Genomic DNA, 17,188 nt, shown 5'->3' on the forward strand with positions numbered 1-17,188 from the left:
CTGACTGTAGTTATCTTATATTACCCAGAATTTTCTTAAGTAGCCTAAGTACATTGTAAGTACGTACTGTAAAATAAAGTTGAAACGAACTTTCATTTTCGATTAAATTTAAATACATTCCCATAGGCCTAAGTGAGGAATTTACATTGAAGTATAAAAAAATGTGTCCATTATTAATTATGGAAAAAAGTGAGATTTTGTCACAACAGTAGGGTTACTGTTAGGGTTTAACAGTAGGGTAGGGTTACTGTTTTGTTACTGTTGTGACAAAATCTCACTTTTGCAACATAATTAATAATGGACACATTTTTTGAAAGTGAACTAATCCTTTAACCCCCGTGACGCTGTTACTAAACGTCTTGACGTCAATTAAATAAACCGGTTTCTAAAATGGCTTACAGAATTTATTTTACTTCGTTTATCTACTTATTCGCAAAGTTGGTTTCTTTCTGGGGGAAAACGGTGACAAATTTAGAATATGGGCTTCAATTACGTTTACATCTACTATTTTAATCTGTGAGGAAAACCCACTTTCTGTACACTGCATCTTCACTAAACATCTGGATTTCTTGACAACGTGGAAACTTTGAATAAGAAATTCCCTTAAGTCTAACAAATAGAAATGAATTGGGAAATGCGCACAAAACACCTAATACCTCAAACCGGCAATGTAGGATAATGAGGAATAAATCTCAGAATCTTCCCCACGCCACTTACATAATCTCCAATAAGACAAGCTTCCAGCACGCCTCAGCCATGCACGCTCGACAACCACACACTATTTCAAGGTTTAACAGAACGAAATTCAACATTCTAGTTACATATAGATCTGTTGGTTAAAGTAAGTAATATAAAACTAAGTTTGAGCAAGTCTATATCATCAGACATGTGCGGTCATGCTGCACTTGAACTCTCCCCGAGAACGCGCACTAGCGCTCCATGCAGAAGAGGCATGAAACTTACCTGTCTTGGAGAAGTGTTATTGAAAAACGCTTGAGAGCAGAGGTTGAATGTGCAGTTATAGTAGTCCACTGTCCACTGCCAAGGTACCAAGGTATGTCACACTAATCTTTGCAAGTACACACGCCTATAGACCCTTAGGGTGAATATGTAAATGGAGTCTCGTTCACAAGGTCCGCTCGGTCTTTTGCCTCTACACTCAGGCGTGACTTTTCCCGGGTCTCGAATCGCACTCCCACTGAATAAAAGCTACTTTTACCTCCTACTGTTTAACCCTTTCTCGGGATTGGATGAGATCGGTTTGCCATGCACGTGTGCTGTACGATTCTATTCTGTGCATATAAAATATGCATGTTGGTTTTTTTTTTATTGGATTGTTTGAAACATATTTTTTAGGCCTGTATGTTGCCTATTTATAATGTTGGAACTTATTAAATATCTACTTTGTATGTTGACCATAGTATAATATTATGTGTTGTTATAGCTTACATATATTTCTGAGAAAAATGTTTAAAAATTTGACCCTGTAAAAACTCAGGTCAAGTGACTTGGTATAAAACCAAATTTTTTTTGGCTACTGTTAAAACAAACTAACAAATATAGTTTATGGCATTGCATTAGATTTTGCCAGAGTAATATTGATAGCCTAGTTTTTTTTTTTACATATGAGATACAAACTGTACAATTGAAAATATAAGCAATATTTTGAATAAAAACACGAAATGTTATTATGTGAGACCTGATGTTTTGGAAAATAGCAATACATTAATTTACTGAGGTATTTTATGCTGCTGCCCATTTAAGGGTTAATATCATGGCACATATTTTATATAGCCCGAATTAGACGAAATATAATCAGTTACTTTAAAGAAAATAATTGTGACTATGATCGTTTAATTAACGCACACAAAATCTTCATCATTATCACTGCACTACAAACATTTATGACCACGTGCTCACGGCGCGCAAGTCTGAGAATGGCGAAAGTGCTGCGTTAAATCGTTGGCCTGAACAGCGGAAGTGTAGAAGCAGATGTGATGTGACAGTTGAGTGTATGAACAGCGGAGCTGCAAGGAAACAATGTTGCAGTTGCATTTCACGAATGATACTTTACCCGACAATGTCAGCACTGACTTTCAGAATCTGAATAAATTCAGTGAACAGGTAGGAGTTCAGTAGGCTATGCTGGGAACGGAAAGTGTTAACTATAATCCCAAATAATGAGTTTAATGTATTGGTGATCAACAGATTTTGTGAATAATTAAACTGGATGTAAATAAACGGGTCTATCGATCATCGCGCCTTCAGAAATAAGTCACCTAATGTCTCGCTTAATACATGTATGTGTTATATACATGCGTGTATAATGTGTTGTTGTCACGTGATGATATCCTACCATAACACTTAGCATTAGCATGAATAACCTGAGCTCCTTTAGTGATGTAATGCATTTTACGCGTAACTTATTAAACTTCAAGGCAGCTATTTAAAACGAATTACCGTATATTTTTGTATTTAGTGTATTTCGACACGATCACAATTATACGATATCATACCGTTGATAAAAGGCACTCATTTTTGGATTGCTGTGAATGTTTGAGGAAACAACTTGACTTCTTATAAGTAGCATAGACACAATTATGCCTTTTTTTCTAATATGTATTTGGCCACTGCTAAAGAGTTGTATGCAACAATCAACAGCAAACATACATTACACTACCAGTAAAGTTTGAAAACACTCGACTTATGATGTTAAAATATCTAAATACATCATGCTTGATATATAGGCCTAGGTTTTGTGTGTGTGTGTGTGTGCTAATATTTAGCTAATATTGTAATGTTTTTAAATGGGTGAGTTGAACAAGATGAACAGTAATGGAAAAGGAGCAAACGCGAGCCTGGTGTTCAATTCTGCTGAGAGTGAATTAAAGTCAAGTTGTTTCCAAACATTTGATTGGTAGTGTGCATTTATCTGCATGTTTCTACATGCTACTTGCTGTACTTACTGTGTTTACGGACATACCTTTATTTCAGCTTTTCACCTAGATAGTAGATAATACACCAATGTAACCTACATTCAAGGCCAATAACTTTACTTCCCTGCAGCAGTTCGTGAGTCTGACAGAGATCTTATACCAGTTCCTTCTAGAACCCAAAGAGGTGAGGCAACACTCCCAGATTACATCTCTGAAAAGTTATTTCTCTGTTAAATCATTGCCAGGAAATGCAAGAAAGGATAAAATGTCTACCTTGAATGAAGCCGATTTGGGTAAAAGTGTCTCCCGAATACATGAATATAACAATAAAAAGGGTTAACAGTAAAGAAAGATTGATTATGTGAACATTTGTGATAACCTGTAAAATGGTAGTGTAAAATGATTCTGTTTGTAGTTAAAGGGATAGTTCACCAAAAAAAAAGAACATTCTGTCTTCATTTACTGACCCTTAAGTTGTTCCAAACCTTTATGAATTTCTTTCTTCTTCATCTGTCAATGGGGCCTATCAATTGTTTGGTTACCGACATTCTTAAAAATATCTTCTTTTGTCTTCAGCAAAGAAAGAAATTCATACAGGTTTGGAACAACATGAGGGTCAGTAAATGAAGACAGAATGTTAATTTTTGGGAGAACTATCCCTTTAAGAGGATTTATAATCGCACCCAAGTAAAAGTTAAATATTTGTCTTTTTCCTCTTCAGTCCGAGAGGTTCTTGCATCAGCTGACAGAGTTTGCTGGAGAGAATGGGATGAGTGCAGGGCCACTGAGGGCTCTGATGAAGAGTGTACTCCTCCTACCTCATGGTAAAACATTCAGAACCCTCAGCTTGAACAGATCGAGCACCTTAATCTGAATTTCCACTGTTGAATAATGCACTCCCCTTCTGCTGGTGATAACATCTAATGTAGACGCTTAGCCTGACCCCAGCACTAATTTAAACAGTGAATGCTATGATCCTAATCACAGTGAGTGATTGTTCACTGTATTTTACACCAAATTGCTGCATTATGCGTCTAGAGGATCCTAACATATGCAAATAGCCCTTGTTGCAAATTGCCCTTGGGAATCTGGACCTAATGTCACATGCAGACTGCCCGACTCTACCAATCAGTATGCATTGGTGTGCTGCTACATTTGCATGCAATGACTATCCTGCTGCCTGTGCTTTTAGACATTAAAATTAAGACAAACGTGTCATATTACTAATCATACTGATGGGGGGAAAGAATCAAAGTGGTAGTGTAGAATAATATGCATCAGAAAGACGTACAAAAATGTATAGGCTGAGTTTTAAAAAGCCTATAGTGAGCTGTCTACGTAGGCAGCATTTTAAGGCATTACATATAAGTAATTTGACTGATACATAGATTCACATTGGTATGCTATCAAGGTCCATATCCGTTAGAATGCTGCCTGTTTAGTTCACTAGGCTTTGGAACAGAGATAGAATGTGAATATAGAAACAATGTTAATGTCTTCCTCCCTTCTCAGGTGCTTTAAAAAGAAACCTAACAGCTGAACAGGTGAAGGTGGACTTGCTCTCATTAGGTACAAATCGATCTTTCCTCACTGCCATAATCTATACATGTTTGATTACACTCACCTAAAGGATTATTAGGAACACCATACTAATACTGTGTTTGACCCCCTTTCGCCTTCAGAACTGCCTTAATTCTACGTGGCATTGATTCAACAAGGTGCTGAAAGCATTCTTTAGAAATGTTGGCCCATATTGATAGCATAGGCGTCGATTTCGGGGGGGACGGGGGGGATGCGTACCCACCAGATTTCGTCATGAGTCATTTTGTACCCACCACTTTTAGCTTCCGTCCATATTAATTTGACTTTTGGTTCGATTTTTTTTACCATTTTCAGTGGTTGTGAGGAGCAATATGAGAGAGAAATTTGGTAATCATTGTCTGACCAAACAAAAAAAACATTATAATATTCATTTTATTTTATTTTCCGTGTTCACATTTATGAGGGAAAAACAACGCGTCAGTTCTCGGGGCGATTTGTCCACGAATGACTTAAATGAACAACTAGCCTACTAGTCGACTAGGAAAAAAACTTTTAGTCGGAAGCAGCCCTTATTCCACATATTTTCGAACCAGGCAACAGGACATCTGGGTTGAGCGAGCGACCCTAGCTGCGGAATGAACGAGCGGAGCGGAATATTCAGAAATGCGCTCTCCACTCACGAGCTCTGATCGGAACAAACCCGAACCTCACTGTCTGCTGAACTTGCACACAAACATCAAAATATAACCAGCTTTTTAAAATGTTTTTTAAAACTAAACACTATTTTAGCACAAATTATGAGCTTATTGGCAATTTTTTTATAATTATTGACAAAATTAGAATATAGTAAAAGTTTTTTTTTTTTTTTAGTTTTGGGTGGGCCTGTTGAAAAGTGGGTCCGTGCCAGAGCTACAGGACATCGTCTTTCAAAACATAACCTGCGCGAAAGAGAGAAAAAAAATGAATGCATCATTGTACCCAGCACTTCTGAAAATGCACTTCCGAATGCGTCTCTGTCCCCAGCACATTTCAAACCAAACTGACGCCCATGATTGATAGGATAGCATCTTGCAGTTGATGGAGATTTGTGGGATGCACATCCAGGGCACGAAGCTCCCGTTCCACCACATCCCAAAGATGCTCTATTGGGTTGAGATCTGGTGACTGTGGGGGCCATTTTAATACAGTGAACTCATTGTCATGTTCAAGAAACCAATTTGAAATGATTCAAGCCTTGTGACATGGTGCATTATCCTGCTGGAAGTAGCCATCAGAGGATGGGTACATGGTGGTCATAAAGGGATGGACATGGTCAGAAACAATGCTCAGGTAGGCCGTGGCATTTAAACGATGCCCAATTGGCACTAAGGGGCCTAAAGTGTGCCAAGAAAACATCCCCCACACCATTACACCACCACCACCAGCCTGCACAGTGGTAACAAGGCATGATGGATCCATGTTCTCATTCTGTTTACGCCAAATTCTGACTCTACCATCTGAATGTCTCAACAGAAATCGAGACTCATCAGACCAGGCAACATTTTTCCAGTCTTCAACTGTCCAATTTTGGTGAGCTCGTGCAAATTGTAGCCTCTTTTTCCTATTTGTAGTGGAGATGAGTGGTACCCGGTGGGGTCTTCTGCTGTTGTAGCCCATCCGCCTCAAGGTTGTGCGTGTTGTGGCTTCACAAATGCTTTGCTGCATACCTCGGTTGTAACGAGTGGTTATTTCAGTCAAAGTTGCTCTTCTATCAGCTTGAATCAGTCGGCCCATTCTCCTCTGACCTCTAGCATCAACAAGGCATTTTCGCCCACAGGACTGCCGCATACTGGATGTTTTTCCCTTTTCACACCATTCTTTGTAAACCCTAGAAATGGTTGTGCGTGAAAATCCCAGTAACTGAGCAGATTGTGAAATACTCAGACCGGCCCGTCTGGCACCAACAACCATGCCACGCTCAAAATTGCTTAAATCACCTTTCTTTCCCATTCTGACATTCAGTTTGGAGTTCAGGAGATTGTCTTGACCAGGACCACACCCCTAAATGCATTGAAGCAACTGCCATGTGATTGGTTGATTAGATAATTGCATTGATGAGAAATTGAACAGGTGTTCCTAATAATCCTTTAGGTGAGTGTATATTTCCCATTAGTCAATATTTAACAGTGTGATCTATTGCTTAATCACAGGACTAAATGAAGAAAAGGCCAGTCATTTCTCTGACCAGGTATGACTTAACATTAAGCCATCATGGGTGAGTTATTTTGGTGCTTCTGTTGTTTCCCTGCGGTTGTGGATGGGTATGACTAAGATTCAGTGTGTCTACATATTCCATTTATTTCAGTGGAGAGTCCACTACCCTGTTTTGTCCAGGCTGGCTGTGGGACAGACACTAATGGTCAACCAGCTTGTTGACATGGAGTGGAAATTTGGTGGTAAGCAATCAATAAACATTTGTATTTAAATCTATATAATTTCCCATGCAAATAAAAATATAAATAATATGTGAATAATTTAAACGCATACTATTTTGCAGTTACTGTTGGTACAAGTGAGCTGCAAAAGACTGGAAACATTTTTCTACAGGTAAACCTCTTTCATTTTTTGAAAGTCAGAGCAAATATTCACCGATAGATTGATTTTAAGGTGCATTTAACCTTTTCTTGATGGTTCAAACAGATTAAAGGCTGGAATATGCAACCCAAATTTTGCCCAGATTTTTTACTGTCTGGAGAAATTGACGCTAGTTGATTCAGATTTTTCAGATTTTGTGGAGTTGGAGTTGACAGATTTCCCCAAAAATGTTGTTATGTATGTGTAATACTTTTCTGGTCAATGGTAGGAGTCGTTGGGGAAGCAAAAGAACTTTCACAAACTTTATTTTACATCTCAATAATAAACAGAAAAGGCAGCTTTTCAACTCCACACTCAGCTCCACTCAATTTCGCGGGAAAAAAAGAAAGATGTTTGGATGAAGTCGTGTTATTCTTCTGTCAGCTCACTTTCTGATTTGATATCGTTTCGTTCCAATGTGCGAGTTTGTCCGCGGGGTTCCCCACACACAACAGGATTTCTGATCGTAAATATTCAGCATGTTGAATATTTACGATTTGAGATCAGTGCAGCTCTGACATTCTTCCGAACAGATTCAATCACTCTTAACACACCTCACACCACAGGAAAATCTGATAAGATAATCTGTAGAACCATCAAGATAATCGGGACTTTACATAGGATTGTCGGAAGGGGAGAATTGGGCCCAAAATCGGCCCGATTATCTTGTAGTAGTGTGTGGGTGCCTTTAGCCAGTGGCTTATATCCTGTCACTGAGATAACTAAACAGGTGTTAGTTATCAAACAATTGACCCACTTTCTCCTGAACTCTCTCTACTGTTAGGGGATTTACAGTTAATGACCCAAGGACCATAAATGATTATTTAAGATCAGGAGTTAAAAGTATAGTCAATTTAAGACAAGAGTCAGAATTATAATAAATGAAAGAATTTTTTTACTGAAGATAGTTTGCAGTTTCATCAGCAGAAGTCAGCTTCAAGACTCACAAGGAGTTCGTAGGCCGCCCCGCTTAAAGTTACAAAGATCACAGCAATTATACCCTTCACCAAGGTCTGAGCTACATCATTGCTTCAGGTTGAATGATTCTGATTGGCTAAGAAATAGATAAACACATTTTCCACACATGGACAGATAGACTGAAGCATATCTCCATCGATTGTGCGGCTGACACTCAGACCCTGGATTTAGACACGTTGTGACCTTCCAGGTCACAGATCTGCGTTTCTAGTCGCCAACACGTCGAAGAAAATTAGTCAGTCAGCAACCTAGCACTGCTGGGATTGTACTCAGTGAGTTTAGTTATCACAACCGTCCATTCAGTGTACTGCTACTGTACATCTGTAGCCGGAGCCATTGGCCCTGTATCATGGTGGAGACTAAAGCCTGGAACACACCAAGCCGACGCCGACGATCCAGCGCTGATGAAAGCCGACTGTGTTTGAATCGTGTCGAATCGGCCGAAAAAAGCCGACAAGGACCAATTTCAGCCGACGGTGCGGAACACACTGAGAAAACTTAGCCGGCCGACGCACAAAAACTGCCCGGCGACCGTCGGCTTGCTGTGTTCCAGGCTTAAAAGGAGACAAAGAAGTTACTGGTCCTAAAATAAACTAGTCCAAAATGTCACTTCTATCGTTTAAGGTCTGTATTATTATTTTAAAGACTTCTTTAAAGTCATTCAGTTTTACTTTTAAAACATTTACATAAAAATTGCCCTCTAAATGTATAAAATCTGAACTGCCTGTAGCATGATTTCGTTTAACATCTCCGTGTCTATGATTTTCAACTGAAACACAGTTCTTTACTATAAATAGCTTATCACCTATGACACAGGCTCAGATAGCAGCTTTTATCTGACTTTGAATGAGAGAGAGACTCTGAGGCATTCAGAACTGGTAAACTGCATTTCCATAAACTTGTAACATCAGACTTTTATCTACTATCTTTTGACTCTAGTCCAGCTTAAGACATCTTTGCCAGAAATTACATGCATTTTCAAATAAACATCATTTTTATATATTTTTGCAACATTTGTTGGAGTCATTGTCTATAATTTATCATCAACCTGTATTTATCCATTCACTTATTATAAAATAATTATTATAGATGTTTCCTTCAGAAGGATTTGATAAAATTTTTTGAAAAAATCCCTTGATCTTTTGACATATAAGAGGTCATTGTACTATAAAACCATCCTGTAAGTTTCAGAGCTCAAAACTTTCTAGTTAGTCTGAAAACAGCTTATATTGACAGAACGACAGGATGTGGAATGTGCCAAATCAGTGTGTGCCTGCTAAAATCAGGCTAGGAAAAATGCCTTTTATTTCTAAATTATGACAATTTTTGATGTAAAAATCATACTAACATTATAAGTGCACACCAGGAAACATTATAAAACAATGCAGTTCATGAGCCCTTTAAGACTTGAATCTTTTGACCTTATTTTTTATCTCTTCTCACTGATCTACCTTCAAAAATTTCTGTCACATTTTCTTTTTTTACACCTTCTGAGTGGGCATTTACAGTTACGGGCTAAAGGGCCCTGCTGACCACAATTAAAACATCTGTCATCTGGTGGATTTGTATCACCCTCAGCTACAGCAGCAGACAAATTGTCTATAGTTTATCCAATAGCCTTCCTGCACAGCACTGAAGCAGTGTGTCCCAATCAGGAATGTAAACAGAGCCACTGATAAGCAGTTCTCTGTATTCTTTTGACAGTCCGCCAGTGGCAGACTGGCCGAATCATTATCACAATAGCCAAATCATTATCATTGGCAGCACATTAATTTTCATAAGCTGCACGGAAACACTCAACCTAATGGGGATTTCCACAAAGTTTCTGTTCAACTTGAGTCACACTTGTCCAAGGAAACGATCCCCAACCCATAAATGATCATCGTCAGCAATACAAGGCTAAAAATGTGAAATTCTTTTTTTGTTTGTAGCCAGTCAAGTATGTTGTTTTTCATTTGTAATCTTCAGTGTTGTATTTCCAGAAGCAGCCTAATGTAATATCCGTAATATGTAGGCTACACTAATTCGTGATCACCTCCCCTTTAAAACTCAGGCTTCGGCTCCTCCCCGTATTTTAGTCTGCGTTATTCAGTGAGTTCTTCAATCCGCAGCAGCACAAAGCCAGCGTCAGAACCAGAGGACGATGTGTGTGTGCATTTATTGATAGATTGTTATGATATCTGCATCTGTGTAGTTCTTTGTCATAAATGCAGTTTACATAATATGATGCAGGAACAATTCAAGACATTTGTAAAATTTGGCCTTATTTATTTGATGAAATTCCTTTCATCTAAATGGCATGAGACTTTGTGACTTCCTACTCTTACTATACTCTATACTTCAGTGCAATACATTTCTAAAATTTGTTATAATCATTTTATGATATATTTAAAAGTAAAACACAAAACTTATAGCATAAAAGTGGAAATAACAAATGAGCTAATGTGGTCCTCTGCAGCCATCTACTGGTTATAGTGGTAATTTAATGTCATTTTCATGTTAAAAGTGTTTTTGTTTTCCACCAGGTCACCGAAATCCTCCACTAAAGCATGGCTCATTTTCCATGTTATCCCCATGAATGAAAATGGGAAATGTAGATCTTCTTTAAAGTTAATTTCCCTGCACAAATGTAGTGTTTAAAACATTACATGTCTTGAAAAAAAAAAAAAAAAAAAATGTTTCCCACATATTACCAATCTAGACAGTTAAAGCTAAATAAAGTTTATCTATATTCTTAATGAATATTAGCTGGTTATTTAAAATGATTAGAAAGTAATTCAGTATTCAGGGATTGACTTGATTAGTGTAGAACATACCTACCCTAGTATATAAACAACATTTTTTAATTCATACCCACATTGGGGGAAGAGCCCCGCATATTGAAGTGAATATTTAATATTTAATGAATAAGGCTTGTGATTCATTAAACTTTTTTCTTCTCACAGCTGAAACTGGTGATCAGAAAAGGAAACGCAACAGAAAATGTGTACATGGGTGAGTTTACTTCAAATTAATTGTCTAAGTTGTTATACTGTACTTGATTCAACATTTTCAGGATACATTTGATGTCATTTTTGATAGTTTTGTTTGTGTCTCTCCACATTAGAGCTGACTTTACCCCAGTTCTATAACTTCCTTCATGAGATGGAGCGTGCCAAAGCTAGTATGGACTGCTTCAGTTAACCGGGTCGGAGGTCATTGTAATCAGAGTTTCCCCGTTTTCTTGTTGACCAGTAAAGAGTTGTCTAAATGTTCTAATGTCTAAATGTAAGACTCTCAAAATGTTTCAAGAAGAAACTTTAATAATTCACTGATCTTATTCAGTTGTGTGTTTGTTTGTGTCCATTGTGTTTTTGTGTGAGACAAAGATCACATTCCACATTGATGCTCTTTATTGATGATCTTCTGTTTATTAAACCTTTAATAAATTTGTTCTGTAATGGTGTTTTTTTTCTTCTTCAATTTAGTGTTGGATTTCATATTTTGTTACCTGAAATCGAACCATCTGCTTACTGTAGCCTATAAATAAAATAATTAATACAATAATTACACTAATATTCATTTATTTTGGAATGAATACATAACATAATTAGTCAAATTTATCTTATTTTTTGTGTGTTGTCCTTGGTATTCAAATATTTAGGTAAAATTTTAAATATATGTTTACTTCTACTACTACTAGGTGCTGCAGAAATGTATTCATTTTGCTGTCAGCAGATATATTCAATGTGAAAAGTGGTTGCTTATATCAAAGAATATCATGCTTTACACAGAGTCAGATTGATGTAATAAATTAAATCTGTGTTAAATATGAGCGCTCTGTTTTGTGGTATTTGTGTCCTGGAGCAATTCAAAATCAAGACCGGCAATATCAGAGAACATACCTAGAGGCTGTGTAGATAAATCATTTGACTGATCTGTCCTTACGCATGTCGTTGTTTCCCTCTCTTTGAGCAGTGATGTTTGCGTTCTTCTCATTCTGGTTCATTTTCTTTCATTTTCATTCTCCCAATTTCTTCAATTACTGACTGACACTCTTCTGTCCGTATGTCAGTGTGTGCAGGCCATCTATGAGCCATTTAACACCAGTTTCTCCACAACTTGTGGTGCGCGTCTGGAAAATGGTGGCACTTGTTTAGCCAACATTTTCATAACAATTTGTTTTATGTTTTGGCAAATTAGTGTTGAATTACTATGAAGTTGTGCAATCTCCTTACGCCCCACTCAGCGGTTAGGTTTAGGGGTGGATCATCCCCCAAAAAATGAAATCATACGAGCTCATTTGAAATGGCCAACTTGTTCTCATAAGATAGAGTTAGGACGGTTCTCCCAGGTCAATCAAGGTCCCTTGGCAATGCGTTATTGTTACTTTTAGGGGCATTCTGACGTCAAGGAATTCAGTCGTAATCCCAATGATGGTAGCTACACACTACATAAATAAAGGTTCTTGATGTCCATGAAGAACTTTTAGCATTCATGGAACGTTCATAAGATTTTTTAAATGTTGTTCACACTAAGAGCCATTATTTTAAAGTCCCCTGTACTGTAGTCAATATAATTATATCCCATAAAATGAATTTTTGATCACCAAAATGACATATTTAAACGGTTTTCCTGTGGATTTTTTTTTAATTCATGCCTTAAAATAGCTTGAATGTAACTAATCCCTTTCTTCATTTAGTATATGTTGAGCCATACATATGCAAATGAGCCCCGCCTCCACTCACTCATATGGGCTCTTCTACAAGTCAATGTATCAGAATGGTAATGTATCGCTCTCTACAACGTCGGACACATAACGGTAATTAATATGATTAGCATTTTGCTTGACTACATTATCAAACAGCTAATAATGTGTTGCTAATGTTACACAAACCATGATCATGTTTGCCATCTCAGAGTCAGTCAGCTGCCTGTTAAAATCAGCATCCTTGGAAAAACACTTTGAAGAACATATAGTTCATCATAACATTGTTATATAGCCTACATCATATACATAAATAACCTGCTATACTGCTAAATGTACCCGATTTTTCAGATCAACATAAAAAATATACCAGGATAAGCTGGCTTCTCTTGATATGAGACGATGATATGCTAACCCGCCTGAACGTTGACATGATTGTTTACAAGGTAATTTATGACGTCAGAAACGGCAGCGATTTCAAACCGTTTTTTTTTTTTTTTTTTTTTACTGCAGTTTTAAGGAGAAAATACACAGCAATGGTGTTGACTTGTTGACTTGGTTTGTCTTAAAGCATATTAAAAACACCACACAGACATATGAACAACATTAAAAGCTTTAAGAACTGTTGTCTGAAAGGTTATTTGGTGAACCAAAAATAGTTCCTCTATTGCTTTGCTGCAAAACCCCCCTTGTGGAACTTTTATTTCCTCAGCCAACTGCAAGTGGTGTCTGAACCAGCGGTTCCTCTAGAGTAGAATTACTTCTGCAACAACACGGAGTAGGGTACATCAGTAGAGTAAAACTAACCTCTCACAATGGTCAAATCCCAGTTCACGTTCTGTACAAGTTTGTGAACAATTAAGCGCTTGGTGAATTCTTCATCACACTGATATAGGAAGAGTCGACATCATTGAATCTAAAAGCAACATAACTTATGGCTTGGCCGCCATAAGCCAGTTATCTCTGTGGTAAAGTTTCTGACACCTCCTGCTTAAAAGCTAAAAAGCCAGAAGCATTTTGAGGCCCTGCTTTCAAAGTCCATTTTGGTCATCCTATACTGTATAAGATGTTCCTGTCAATATATATACAAAAAAATCTGGTGTGAGTTTTAGCACCCTGCCAAACACATGTTCTAGCTGTTGCTATCATATAAATGCTCTTTATGACCAATTTATGAGTTGACTTATGCATGTGAGAGGAAGCTCAAAACGTTCCTCTGAATTGACTGTCATATAAGCTGTATCTGCTTCCTTGCTATGGTGGTCTTTTTAAAAAACATGATTATCCAACAAAACAATCTCATCGTAACTGTAGCATATGGTCGTGGTGGGAGCATCATGCTTAACATTCATTAAACTTTTATTAAATTTTATTTTACATGCACAATTATGACATATTGCATTGCAATGAGATAAATATGTTCTGGAAGAAAAGGGAAAATCAGTTCAAATCAGTTCTGAAGTTGTGTCACTTAAAATCAAATTACCCCTCACTGCATTTGCAAGGGCGTGTTCACATCCATAAAAATTGTATGTTTATTGTGAAAACTTAATTTGAAAACTGCCATCTGTCCACTGTACAGATATATTACAAAATGTATCTTATATTGCATTAATAATACTAATAAATCACATTGATCAATTTAATTCAGAAAATTATTGTTTCTGTTTATCTGAATGTAATATCTAAAACTATGGCTAAAAAAACGTCTTTTGAATCAGCATTGACATTTTTTGTTCCATATAAGTTTCATTTTGGTTATTGTTCTCAGTGTACTAATTCTCTTTACAAGCAGATTTAAAAATATTATGAAATATTAGCTGTTTGACTCTGACTTAGGAAATGAAAAAGCTTTAGGCAGAAACATTTGCCATGAATCCTTCAGTTGGCAATAAAAATGAGTGAAGACAGCGATAATACGTGTATGATGTTAAACAGATTTCCAAAAACTGAAAACTCTTTGATTTTTTACATTTCTACTTCTTCAGGCCTTTCATGCTTGTTCACACCTGCCGTCCACTAAACACCTGGTGTGTGGGGGGGTGTGTGTGGGGGTGTGTGTGTGAGAGAGAGAGAGAGAGAGAGAGAGAGAGAGGTATGTGCTAAACTGAAAGGGATAGGGGAAAGTTACTGTTATACTAGACAGCAAAAAGAGGAAGTTGAATTCCCACGAGAATTAACTAGACACCCTAAAGCAATTCTCCAAACATCTGCCATATACTTCTGATAAGTTATGAGATAAAAAATATATATATAACTTTTTTTCTTTTTTTTCTTTTTTTTTTTAAATGTTATACACAATGTATGTATAGGTGCACATTATGAGATGAAGAAAATATGGTGTGGACAGTTGTCTGTTGATTTATTTGGCTTGGGGGCTGTTAAATGCCATTATGCCCTTAAATGTTCTCATAGCCTAGTGTGTGAAACAGGGGTTTTAGGACAAGAAATCTTTAAATTATAAAGGTGCATCAAGGGGTTGAAGTTTGGCTGGTTAACAGTCCAGTTTGCCTCTGCTGGTAGATTATGTAAATTGAAAGTCATTCATATAGCCACTGAAACCTTTTTCAAATACATTTATTGAAATAACAGATATTAAGTATTGCTTTGAAAGGCATTCTAGCTCACTGTGCGCGAGACAGAATGCATAGAATTTTTTTTTTTTTTTTTTTTTAATGCACGGATGAATTGTTCATAAGATCTATAATAAGCATTTAGAAAATACACTCACCTAAAGGATTATTAGGAACACCATACTAATACTGTGTTTGACCCCCTTTCGCCTTCAGAACTGCCTTAATTCTACGTGGCATTGATTCAACAAGGTGCTGAAAGCATTCTTTAGAAATGTTGGCCCATATTGATAGGATAGCATCTTGCAGTTGATGGAGATTTGTGGGATGCACATCCAGGGCACGAAGCTCCCGTTCCACCACATCCCAAAGATGCTCTATTGGGTTGAGATCTGGTGACTGTGGGGGCCATTTTAGTACAGTGAACTCATTGTCATGTTCAAGAAACCAATTTGAAATGATTCGAGCTTTGTGACATGGTGCATTATCCTGCTGGAAGTAGCCATCAGAGGATGGGTACATGGTGGTCATAAAGGGATGGACATGGTCAGAAACAATGCTCAGGTAGGCCGTGGCATTTAAACGATGCCCAGTTGGCACTAAGGGGCCTAAAGTGTGCCAAGAAAACATCCCCCACACCATTACACCACCACCACCAGCCTGCACAGTGGTAACAAGGCATGATGGATCCATGTTCTCATTCTGTTTACCAAATTCTGACTCTACCATCTGAATGTCTCAACAGAAATCGAGACTCATCAGACCAGGCAACATTTTTCCAGTCTTCAACTGTCCAATTTTGGTGAGCTCGTGCAAATTGTAGCCTCTTTTTCCTATTTGTAGTGGAGATGAGTGGTACCCGGTGGGGTCTTCTGCTGTTGTAGCCCATCCGCCTCAAGGTTGTGCGTGTTGTGGCTTCACAAATGCTTTGCTGCATACCTCGGTTGTAACGAGTGGTTATTTCAGTCAAAGTTGCTCTTCTATCAGCTTGAATCAGTCGGCCCATTCTCCTCTGACCTCTAGCATCAACAAGGCATTTTCGTCCACAGGACTGCCGAATACTGGATGTTTTTCCCTTTTCACACCATTCTTTGTAAACCCTAGAAAACCTGGTGAAAAACTACAGGAAACGTTTGACCTCTGTAATTGCAAACAAAGGCTACTGTACCAAATATTAACATTGATTAACATTGAATAGCTAAAAAATCATACATTGTGATTTCTGGATTATTTTTTTTTAGATTATGTCTCTCACAGTGGACATGCACCTACGATGGCAATTTCAGACCCCTCCATGATTTCTAAGTGGGAGAACTTGCAAAATAGCAGGGTGTTCAAATACTTATTTTCCTCACTGTATATTACAATTACAATCCTTTGGGATTTGTGGGAAGTTAGTCCTAACTTCTAACAATAACAATATAGACTACAATATACAATATAACTATATAGACTTCTAGACTAACAATTTAGTCCCAAAATTCTTCACATTAGTGAATAAATATGTAGATTCACACAAAAAGCTAGTGTGCCTTAATGGTGTGGTGGTAGAACTTCTGGGTTCTAATCCGCCCTTCTATAGTTTTTTTTTTTTTTTTTTTTTTATTAAAACCAAAGGTGTTCATCAGTGATTGTATATCAAGAGCATGGACATGTTTGTGTGCATTTTTGTTTTGTGATTTCACCGGAAGGAACAGAGTCACTGCAATGGCGTTAAGACTGCGCCAAGAGAACTGATAACAACAGCAAGCATGATTTCAAAAACAACACATTCCAGCGATAGATCACCTCTTATTTAAACAAATGAATGAATTACTAATCAAATGAAGATGTGAAAATCCCAGTAACTGAGCAGATTG

General features: G+C 37.4%; 2 protein-coding genes across 4 annotated transcripts in view; one reads left to right on the forward strand and one right to left on the reverse strand.

Moving 5' to 3' along the window:
* The window catches only part of dnmt3bb.1 (DNA (cytosine-5-)-methyltransferase 3 beta, duplicate b.1), a 51,427-nt gene extending 50,227 nt beyond the window's left edge, over positions 1-1,200 (reverse strand). For both annotated transcript variants that reach the window (XM_084098823.1, XM_084098822.1), the window contains exon 1: positions 964-1,200. The gene's annotated coding sequence lies outside the window, so the exon portion shown is untranslated. The remainder of the gene's footprint in view (positions 1-963) is intronic.
* Positions 1,201-1,956: 756 nt separating this feature from the next.
* Positions 1,957-11,509, forward strand: commd7 (COMM domain containing 7). Of its 2 annotated transcripts, none has more exons than XM_084098827.1 (9): positions 1,957-2,124; positions 3,067-3,120; positions 3,658-3,760; positions 4,449-4,505; positions 6,668-6,705; positions 6,823-6,913; positions 7,015-7,064; positions 11,015-11,063; positions 11,176-11,509. In XM_084098827.1, the coding sequence occupies exons 1-9, from the start codon at positions 2,041-2,043 to the stop codon at positions 11,250-11,252; spliced, it is 603 nt and encodes a 200-aa protein (XP_083954953.1). In that variant the 5' UTR covers positions 1,957-2,040; the 3' UTR covers positions 11,253-11,509. The 2 variants fall into 2 exon arrangements, with proteins under 2 accessions (XP_083954953.1, XP_083954954.1); XM_084098828.1 differs by having other exon boundaries at positions 1,972-2,124; positions 3,070-3,120.
* The last annotated feature ends 5,679 nt before the right edge of the window (positions 11,510-17,188 follow it).

This window comes from Abramis brama, assembly GCF_963993115.1.
Source record: "Abramis brama genome assembly, chromosome: 22".
Taxonomy (NCBI): domain Eukaryota; kingdom Metazoa; phylum Chordata; class Actinopteri; order Cypriniformes; family Leuciscidae; genus Abramis; species Abramis brama.

Coding starts and splice junctions, on each gene's coding strand:
- commd7 (XM_084098827.1), top strand. CDS start 2,041: ATGTTGCAGTTGCATTTCACGAATGATACTTTACCCGACAATGTCAGC. Junction 2,125..3,066: donor TGAATAAATTCAGTGAACAG/GTAGGAGTTCAG, acceptor ACTTCCCTGCAG/CAGTTCGTGAGTCTGACAGA. Junction 3,761..4,448: donor TGTACTCCTCCTACCTCATG/GTAAAACATTCA, acceptor CTCCCTTCTCAG/GTGCTTTAAAAAGAAACCTA.